A 10,078-nucleotide genomic window follows, 5' to 3' on the forward strand; every position below is an offset into this window, starting at 1 on the left:
TAGATGGCTGCTTTTGGTTCTTTAGGTGGGTACAGGCATTGAGAGAGGAGATGTGGGTCTCCCCAGATTGCACATGGAAGGTCTGCGGGACCTCTGTGGCTCTGGTGGGCTCAGAATGATAACCACATGGTTTGGACTGTGTTCCCTCATCTCCATCATTTCCTTGGAATGCAGGGGAAACCTCCAGGTCTCAAGCTCAGCATCCTCTTCAAGTACACAGTGATAAACCACGTCACTGGTCTGTCCCCTTCCATAGTCTGCAGGCTACTAGCTTGACAGCTGGGGAAGCTACAAGGTCTTTGATGTCTCTATGGAGGGTTCGTGTTTATGACAATGAGGAAACACACAAGCACATGATCATGCATGCACACATTATTAGTTGTCAGGGTCTTCTCCAGGTATGGGATTAGCTGCTCCTTTGTACTCGTTGCAATTTCTATCGCCAGTGACTGAATGCCTGCCTGAGGGACAGCTGTAGAAGCTAGCAAATATTAATGCAGCAGACAGAGTGTTCAGGAAGTTTCTTCCTGGGTTGTTGTATTTTCTCCAGCACAAATTGAAGAGCAGCCGGATGTCTCTCATTGCTGTTACCAAAATGGGCTGGATTTCCTGGGGATACCCAAAGCTATTATCTAGTCCTGCCTTTCGCTTCAGGCTCCTCCATGATGTGGACCGAGCCTTGCTGTCCCACGCTACCCAGCAGATATCCCTCTTAAAGCACATCCACATACTGCCAGGAAACACAATTCATGCTGACCTGTTGTCGAGCCAGACCCAGCAAGAGACTGACAGGGGATAGCTTTTGTTATCTGCTTTCCTTTATTTGCTGCACTTCTCGGGTCAGGAAAGGAGGGTGTTGAGATTGCATCTCTTTCCTGCCCAGGTGCTGCTGGCCCCCTGCCCTCTCCATGACCCAGCTCTTCTGTTTTGTGGTTCTAAGGCCTACAGCAGGGAAAAAAGCTCCCCATGCACGGGGTTCAGTTCATCTTCAGTTCATTCTTCCAAAGTTGCAGTCTGCTGTGAGCTGCAGCCTCCCACCCTGGGCCTGGAGGAGCTGGAGGGGAGGACAGTACACGGTGTCTTGGACTGCTGGGCTGTCCGTGCACAAGGGCTGGAGCTCCTCCTTGGGCCTGCCTTTCTCTTCTGCAGTGCATTAGCTGAGACATTCTGTTGTTTAGTCAACGCACCTTCCAAGCAGCGGGTTGTCTGCCTTTGAAATGAACCAGCGTGTAAAAGCACCTCTACTCTGGAAGCCTGCACCCTGCACTGCAAACAAGCCTGCCCTGTGCCCCAGTCAGGGTGCGTCCCAGTGCCCAGCCTCTGGGCGCCCTTCGCCTTCCTGCTGGGACAAAGAACCCTTTCACACCCACTGTTTTTTCCCCATTAGCTACTGCTGCCTCCTGGTTTGGACCAGTCCACTTGACTTAACTGTTTACACCTCACTGCAAGAGACGTTTTATTCCTTTAAACTGCCTGTGATTTGGCAGTGAGATCCTGACTGCTGTTCCCAGATGATGCTCAGCCTGACAGAGACATGAGCTATGTCATGGTTCAGCAAAGATTTGCATTTCCTCCATTCTTCCACTCACCTCCTTTCCCCTGTGGCCCCACAGAGATATATAGGCCAGGGAAACTTCTTGGTGTGTGGGGCACTGTGGGACTGCTGGCATGGGAGCATGTCTCCCCACAGGAGTCACAGACCCACACTGGGGACTGAAGTGCCTATGCCCTCCTTCCTTCCTCTCTCTTCACCTCTCCCATGGAATTTCAACCTTTGGATTTGTTTATTTTGGCCTGGCAGACTGAAGATCTCCCCAGAGAGCTTTCAGCCCTGCTCTTGGTTGCCACCCCATTGATATATCAGCATATTAACTTTCATGAGCTTCTCACCTCTGCTCCAGTTTTCTCATCTCTCTGGTGCCTCATTTCATCTCTGAATCCTTCCCATTCAATGCCCTTGAACTACATGGTGGAGTGGGAGGACCACAGAAAGAGCATCTGAGATATTTTGATGAGACATGTCAAGCTGTGCAGAGCCAGGCACAGACTACTGCCACCCCTCAGTCTCTTCCTGCATCTACAGCTTGAGACGTTGGGGTGAGGGCCAGAAAAACTGTGTTGCCAAGTTGTGACGGTTTTGCAAGGCTCCAGGAGATTTCAAAACAGGTCAGGCCCCCTAAAGCTGAGTGCCACACAAATCTCCCAGCCGCCAAATTGATATTACTGATTTTTCAATGCCAGCAGAGGACAGGGCAGGTGGATGGAAGCATGGATAGCCAGGACCACATGGTGCCACCTCAGTTTTGTATGAGCATGCCCCAAATACAGTGCTTGGGGCTGTGCTGACTGTGGGAGTGAAGTGTGCAGTACAGGAGGACGTGTGGCCCATTTGCTCAGGGGATCTGGGACCAGCACTTGAGCCTACAACAGGGTAACAGGCAGAAAGGGACTCTTGCAGAGAATTCATTGCATTGGTTTAGTGGTTGCTGGTCATGAGGTTGATTTATTGCCTTTCAAAGCAAAAGAAAATAAATAAAAAGCACTCGTTATCAGGGTTCTGTTATGTGATGCCTTTCTTGCAGGATGTCTTCCCTAAGTTGATGTTTTCCTTCTTAGGGATTGGGCTAGGATCATCATTTTGGTGAACTTCATAGTATTGCCTTAGGAGATAATAAAATCACTGGTCTTGATTCTACCACACTAGTCCATGCTTCAAGTGCTGGGCAGGTCCTGCTTTAGAATCACAGAATAGCTGGGGTCAGAAGGGATCTCTAAAGATCACTGCCACAATGAGGTGGGACACTCTCAGCTAGATCCTGTTACTCACAGCCCCATCCGGCCTCAGGTTGAATGCTTCCATTGCTGATGGATGGGGTGATCACAAAGATCTGACATCATTGTGGGCACCTTCTTCTGGCCATTGTCCTCCTACTTGCTGCTGGAGCTCTCCTGCTCCCTGCAGCTGGCAGAGGCATGCTTCCTTTATCCGTTCAGCCAGCAGCCCAGTGACCAGGACCAGAGCTGCTACAGCACCTAAAAACAGCCACTGCTACTGCACTGCAGAAAGGAGTGGGGCTTCCATGGTGCCCCTCCTCCCTTCTATCACCTGCAGCAGCCAAGTCATCCCATGATGCAGATATTCTGTTTGGCTGTGTCCATGTTGGCCTGGTCATGATGCTGCAGTCTAGGCTGGAAAGTCAGCAGAGCCAGGAAGAACACAAGTCTTGGAGTCAAGGCCTGGTGGATTGAAAGGGTGGGTCTGGGTGGGAGGGAGCAGGGCACTGGGGGACACCCAGGATGTCCTCTCAAAGCCTCTCTGGGCACCTGCCACCACTGAGAGGTCTAAGCACCTCTTCCTTCAGCCCAAAGTACAGTTCTGTGCCCTGTTCTGCCCTGAGGTGCTTGTGTTTCTCCTCATTAGAAACCGTAGTGATGTATCTGAGTAACTTAGGCTATTCTATGTACCAGCCAAAATATTTGTAGATAACAAGACACCTGCGGTCTTGTTTTCAGAGCTCTCAGGAATTCATGAAGGCTACTGAGACAAAAAGAGGACTAAAAATAATAATGAGGAGCCTAAAAAACTGTCTACAAAAAAATGCAAAACCTAGATTGAGGACACACAACGTGATGATGGACACTTAACCAATTAGGTGTCCTAAGGATGTGTGCCTGTCTTGTAAACAGGTGGCTTAGCCAATCGAGAGACACCTATACGTGTGGACAGTAGTGCTAGAATCTAAAACTGGAGTTTACCGTAAACAATAAATCGACTTCTGCTGAAATCATATTGATTCTGTTATTCAGTTGCCCATCTTCCCCTGCACGAAACCCCCTGGCATTGCCTCCATCCCTATCCAGCCCAGCATTCCTCTGCAAGCACACATACTGGTCACCAAAACCCCGGTGGTGTGGAGCTAGGGCAGCCTGGTGACGTCCCTGGTGACATCTCCTGCTGTGACCCATCCTCCCTGACGTCAAAGCCACCAGAGCCACACCCCCCAGCTGGCAAGCCCCAGCCTTCATCTCCACCCCTCATGGGTCCTCACCCAGGAGCAAGCTCCTAGAGGCTCTCTTGGCCAAGTGGGCAGAACCCTCAGAGCTGTGACTAAAGTAACACATGAATTGTAAGTGGATGTCCCTGGCTTTCAGAGTGAGATGTGACTTCCTCTGGGCCAGGTGGGCTGACTCTAGGCTGTTTTACAAAGTTTTGAAATCTTAGGCAGGGACAAAACTATTCCCCCCTCTCTGCCTTGTGCTGGGATATGATTTGGCCTTGTGAACCCTGGTGACCAAGCCAAACTGTGTCCCTGGAACAAGCAGAAAAGATCCTGTGATTCCCACTGACAGCTACCAACTTGCTGGCGGTGAGGGCAAGCCCATGAGCTGGTGAGGATTTGCTGGGACCCACATCTCACTGCTCCCCTGGGATTTCCCTGGCTCAGAAGAGCCCTCTGTACTCCCCTCTGGAGTGCTTTGCTGTATACTGGGCCTCTTAGAAACAGGGCCTGTTTTCCAAGACTTAACAAAACCCAGACCCCTCAAAAGCCTTCTCTGACCTTGCCGCAAGCGCCAAGACTGGCGCGGGCGCGGTGCTTCTGCCTGAACCTGAGCTCGGCAGGTGCTGAACTCAACATCCACTGCTCCTGTCCAAAGTCTTCAGGAGGCAGAAAGGGTGTGTGTTGGGGTGTGGGTGCCTGTAAGTGGGAAGTGCCCTGAAGTGCCTTTCTGTGCCAGTCTCGTTGAAATGGGGTCGGCCTGGAGGTGCCAAGCGGAGGAAACACAGAACCACTGAGGGTGGGACAGCCTGCACACCTCGCCCAGACCCTGCTTCTGGGGAGCCGCGCAGGGCGCCACTCACGGGGTGGCCGTCGGGACGGGGCCAAACTCTCCTGGGCGCAGGCTGCGTCCCCACAGGATCGCGGGATATGCCAAGCTGGGAGGGACCCACAGGAATCATCGGGTCCAGCTCCTGCTCCTGCACAGGACCCCCACGGGTCACACCGTGTGCCGAACAGCGTTCACCAAAAGCTACTTAAGCTCCGGTAGGCTGGTGCCGCGACCCTTTCCTTGGGGAGCCTGCTCCAGTGCTTCATACGCTTCGCCCCGGCCTTTCCCAATATCCAACACCTCCCGTGACTGACGGGCCTGGTCCCGCCCCGGGACGCCACTTCCGGCGGCGGCGGCGCGCGCACGTGTGACGTCATCGGCCCCGGAAGGGCGGCGGAGGGGGAAGGGGCCGCGGGGCCCGTCCGGTCCGAGTTCCGGGTCTGACCCCGGTCCCGTGTCCCCGCTCCCGCCGAAATGACGCTCGCCGTCTTCTTCGGGTGCACCTTCATCGCCTTCGGGCCCGCCTTCGGCCTCTTCATCTTCACCATCGCCCGCGACCCGCTCCGCATCATCATCCTCATCGCCGGGTCAGTCAGCGATGCCCGGTGCTGCCGTGGTGTGGGACCGGGATCGGCTCCGGGAGCGGTGTGGGCGCGGCGGGGCGCTGCAACCAGCGCCGGTGCTGCTACCAGAACGATCGTGGTGGGGACACTGATTCTGCTGCTGGCGCTGGCACCAGTTGGGATGTGGTGGGGTGCTGGTCCCCGTGCCTCAACACGATCACTGTAGTCTGGACAGGGGTGCTGGTACCAATGACGGATTGGTCAGTGTGGGCGTGACAGGAGTGCTGGTACCAGTATGGGTGTGACAGGGTGGTGGCGGCATCAGGAGTGTGATAGTCATGTGTCTGATAGTGGCTGAGGCACCATCGTGGCTGCAACAGGCACACCAGTACTCATGCTGGTGCTGGTGCTTGCATGACAGGAGCACCAGTATTGTTTCTCTTACTGTCACAGCACATCACAGACAAGAACTCATACAGTACCAGTGGAGGGTTAATAATGGTACTGGTGTACGTGTGCAGCTGGGAAACTGCTGTGGGACCAGAAGGATGTGGTACTGAAACTGATACTGGCATGGACATGAGCCTGGCACAGGTGCTGGTACTGCAGTGGCCACAGCAGGGACACTGGTGCCAGTTCTGGTGGCCAGCAGGGAGTGCAGGCACAGCACAGGAGTGAGACCCATACAGGCACCACCTGCCCAGCACTGGTACCAGAATGGCACTGGTGCTGGTTGGAGAGTGGGCAAGGCTGCCAGTGCCAGTCCCAGCATGGCAGGGGCTCTGTCACAGCACCGATGTCAACAAGCTCTGTCTCTTGCAGGGCTTTCTTCTGGCTGGTGTCACTGCTGCTCTCGTCCCTCATCTGGTTTATCGCAGTGAAAGCTAGCGACCCCCAGGATGAGCAGCTGCAGAAGGGACTCCTGATTTTTGGGGTGATGTTCTCTGTGCTGCTGCAGGAGGCCTTCCGCTTCCTTTACTACAAGCTCCTCAGGTAACAGCATCTCCCCTGCTGTGCCAGTGCTGCTGGACAGTCGTCCTAGCTGTGGTGGTGCCAGATTTTGCCTCTGAGCTGCTAGAGTGGGGGGAATGTCAAGTGTGGCAGGAAGCTGCCTCAGTGCTTACCGTGAGCACATGGGTGGCACCTGTTTTGGTGTGTTGACCTTAGTGGGACTCAGTTGGTGGGGCAGAGCAGCTCTGAGGTCGGGAGGATCTGTTGCCCTGACCAGGTTGGAGCACAGGGTTTTCTTCTGCCAGGGGGGCACTGGGAGAATGCTGCGGGGGAACTGTGTCGGCAGGCTCATGCTGCTCCCTGCGGCAGGGCACTGCCGGAGGTGGGCAGGCAGAGGGTAGCAGAGCTCCACGGAGCAGCCTCTGACATAAAACCACTGCGTTTCCTTTGCCTTGCGGATCTCCGGTCCCAAGCACTGCCGTCCTCCTTGGGCTGAGGAGTTGCCGGGCATCCTCCTCACCTGTCACACGTCTAGTTGGCACAAATTATGAAGCCTCTCCTCTCCCAGTTTCTCTCCCCATAGAATTTTTCTAACTCTTCGAGCTCTTCCTGCACCTCCTCCATTGTTACTCAACATCTTTAAGAGCAGAGATCAGGTACACCCTCCCACGCCTGCAGTGGGGCTGCTTTCCATGTGGGGGTGCTGCTTGCCTTACACCCAACATCCCGCTCACACCAGCCCTGCTCTGCCGGGCTGGCTGGCACCCCCATTCCTCTGTGGAAAATCTTTCTGTGTGGTGTCACGTGATTATTTTCACATGCCTGGTTTGTCTGGTGGTAGAGTCACACGGGCAATCTCCGTGGTGGGTGTTGCCTGGGGAGGGGGAGGTTACCAGGAAGATGAGGTGGTGCAGAGTGAGTACTGCACCTAGCCTCGGGAGGTGGCTTGACTGTGCTGGGCTCCAGTGTGCTCTCACCCCACAGGAAGGCCATCGAGGGGCTCGTGGCCCTCAGCGAGGACGGCTGCTCCCCCATTTCCATTCAACAAATGGCATATGGTGAGTGCTGTGCAGAACAGAGCACCTTGACTGCAGGGAAGGGCTGAGCATGGTACTGGGAGCAAAATGATATTTCTCATGCCAAAGCTCACTCAGAGGTGCATGCGGTGACCCTTGGGAGGTTCAAAACTTAACAGTATCCCTGTCCTGGCAGTGGCTGGTGTGGGCTTTGGTCTCATGAGCGGCGCCTTCTCCATGATCAATCTCCTGGCAGACGCGTTAGGGCCTGGCACTGTGGGCATCCATGGGGATTCACAGCTGTATTTCCTGACCTCAGGTGAGTAACTGGCACCCTTTGCTCACATCTCTGCCCCAGCACAGAGGCAGCAGATGAGGCACTGGAGTTTTCTCTCTTACATTTTCTTGTCCATGCTGCACCCTCACCCACCTGAGCCCCTTAGAGTCCCCTGTCACATATCTCCGTGACAAACCCTTCTTGCTGTTCCCTGCAACCCTCCCTGCTCTTCTTTCCATGTATCCCACACTCAGAGTCTGACCCAGCACCTCCCAGTCCAGCCAAGCTGTTTCTTTACCCTCCCTGTACTGACTCATCTCCATCCCTTCCCCAAGCCTGCAGGCCAGGTCAGGTGGGTGGCTTCTCTGGTGACGCCTCTGCTTCTCCCTGCAGCTTTTATGACCATGGTGCTGATTTTCCTTCACACCTTCTGGGGGATCCTCTTCTTTCATGGCTGTGAGCACCGGTGCTGGTGGGAGATCGCAGCAGTCGTTATCATGCATCTCACCGTTTCAGGGTTGGTGAGTAACTGGGTGCAGGGTTCTGTGCTGGGATCTACATTCAGAGTACTGGTCCCTGTGCTGGGAGGAAATTGCCTTTGGCACTAGCAAAGGAGCTGGCTTTTCACAAACCAAATCCTAGGGTTGGTGCCGCCTGTCCCACTCTGTTCGCTGAGGTGGTGATACTGCCACATGTCCTGTCCCTGTCCTCTCCTGCCTGTTCACCCTTCTCATGCCTCTCTCTGCAGTCATTTTGCAACCCCTTGTATGTGGGCAGCCTGGTGCCCTCCTACCTGCTGATGGCTGCTGCTGCTGCCTGGGCTTACCTACTCTCGGGGGGATCTGCGCAGAACCTGCGGCGCTTCCTGCTCTGTAAGTGCTGATACAGAAAGGGGTCGGGGGACACACTTTGGGTATTATGGGGTACCAGGACTGGTGCTGGGATGATGAGAGGTTGTCCCAATGGCTCAAACAAGGGTATCATCCCCTTGTCTCCCAGACTAGAGGAGAAGGTAGTTTTTGAGGCCATGGTCAGGTTGTTGCCTCTCCTGGGAGAAGTGGGGTAGATTTTGGTGAAAACCCACTGTTTCTCTTCTTGGTTCCTGCAGGTTTACGGAGCGAAGCCAGCCCCCAACCAGGATCCTGAGGCCCTGCAGGATGTTCCGGTCCCCGGCCACCCCTCCCCTCCCCTCCTCTCCTGGCAGCAGGATCAGCCATCACCTTCCTTGCAATATCTTTTCACCTGGACTGGGGGACCCCAGCCAGCCCTGGTTGGGCAGGCACTGGGGTCCAGCTGTGGCAGCCAGCCGACTGGTGTGGCTGAGACTGGCTCACTCCAACACCCCTTTGGGAGTCCCCCTGAAACACCTCAGTTTTGGGGGACCTGATTTTGCTGGCCCTGCTGTGAGCTCAGCCCCAGTTACCCTGCCTGTGACTGCCAGAGACTTGAGCCCAAAGAAACGCATCGCTTCTCCCCCCACTGCCACAGATGTGCTGCCCCCCATGCCAGGGCAGGGAGTCCACATTCTCTCCTTGCTGCAGGGTGGAGGAGGGGGCTTTGCAAAGTGCTGCCGGTGCCCTGGGTCGTGGCTGACTGCTGTAGTGCTCCTTTCTCCACCTCTTTGCCCGGTCCTGCTGCCCCAGGAGCCACAACCCTGGCAGGCCTGAGCTGGCATCCTGGTGCAGCAGGATCGTGCTGGGGCACCCATGGGTACTGACAGCATGCAAGATGGAAGGAGGAGAGGGAAAAAGACAGTATCCAAAGGACCCAGTGGGTGTGGAGGGTGGTGGAGGGTTTGGGAGGAGATGCAATGCCACAGCTGTTGCCGGCACAGATTTGGGAGGGGGTTCAAGGGACCATTCCAATGGATCATTGCCCTCTCCTGTTCTTGGGGATTTTAAGGTGGGTACCAGCCCTGCTTCTGTGCCACAGGGCTGGGAGTGAGAAACTGCCATCGGGCTGAAAAGGCAGTTTTATCCACAGTGGGCTTTTGTACCAATAAAATTAAGTACCACAGACAAGTGGGGTTGTGTATGGCCAGCAGTGCTGCCCTTGTGGGGAAGGTACAAGCAGTGGTAACAATGGCTTGTGCTGGTGTGACTGGAGGGGGATGGTCTGGCGGTTGTGGACCCCATTTGCCTGCAGGCCTTCCTCCTGCTCTGTCCATCCTAACAGTGGCTGAGCTCTAATTTTACAGCTTTGGGGTGGAGGCTGCTGAGGGCTGGAGATCGGCAGGTTCCTCTCCTTTCCCAGACAGGACCATTTTTTTTGGTTTTTCCATGGCCATAAAGCTCCCTGGGATTTGGCTCCAGCTCCACAGGATCCACCATGAAAGGTGGGAGATAGCCACGGATCTAGGGTTGTTCCGGCTAACACAGCTATGATAAAGCCAGAGGTGAGCTGGGTGGGGGCTGGCTGGCAAGCAAGCAGTGGCTCTGCCA

At 55.0% G+C, this 10,078-nt stretch overlaps 1 protein-coding gene across 2 annotated transcripts; it reads left to right on the forward strand.

Moving 5' to 3' along the window:
- Window positions 1-5,220: 5,220 nt before the first annotated feature.
- Window positions 5,221-9,658, forward strand: LOC136288166 (gamma-secretase subunit Aph-1b-like). 2 transcript variants are annotated; one of them, XM_066181022.1, is made up of 7 exons: window positions 5,221-5,417; window positions 6,216-6,386; window positions 7,329-7,402; window positions 7,557-7,679; window positions 8,031-8,158; window positions 8,386-8,509; window positions 8,746-8,883. In XM_066181022.1, the coding sequence occupies exons 1-7, from the start codon at window positions 5,305-5,307 to the stop codon at window positions 8,781-8,783; spliced, it is 771 nt and encodes a 256-aa protein (XP_066037119.1). In that variant the 5' UTR covers window positions 5,221-5,304; the 3' UTR covers window positions 8,784-8,883. The 2 variants fall into 2 exon arrangements, with proteins under 2 accessions (XP_066037119.1, XP_066037118.1); XM_066181021.1 differs by lacking the exon at window positions 8,386-8,509 and having other exon boundaries at window positions 8,746-9,658.
- Window positions 9,659-10,078: the final 420 nt, after the last annotated feature.

The sequence above is a fragment of the Chamaea fasciata genome, unplaced genomic scaffold (genome assembly GCF_029207755.1).
Source record: "Chamaea fasciata isolate MVZ Bird 193981 ecotype frontalis unplaced genomic scaffold, bChaFas1.0.hap1 SCAF_4, whole genome shotgun sequence".
Lineage (NCBI taxonomy): Eukaryota > Metazoa > Chordata > Aves > Passeriformes > Sylviidae > Chamaea > Chamaea fasciata.

Coding starts and splice junctions, on each gene's coding strand:
- LOC136288166 (XM_066181021.1), top strand. CDS start 5,305: ATGACGCTCGCCGTCTTCTTCGGGTGCACCTTCATCGCCTTCGGGCCC. Junction 7,403..7,556: donor CATTCAACAAATGGCATATG/GTGAGTGCTGTG, acceptor CTGTCCTGGCAG/TGGCTGGTGTGGGCTTTGGT. Junction 7,680..8,030: donor GCTGTATTTCCTGACCTCAG/GTGAGTAACTGG, acceptor TTCTCCCTGCAG/CTTTTATGACCATGGTGCTG.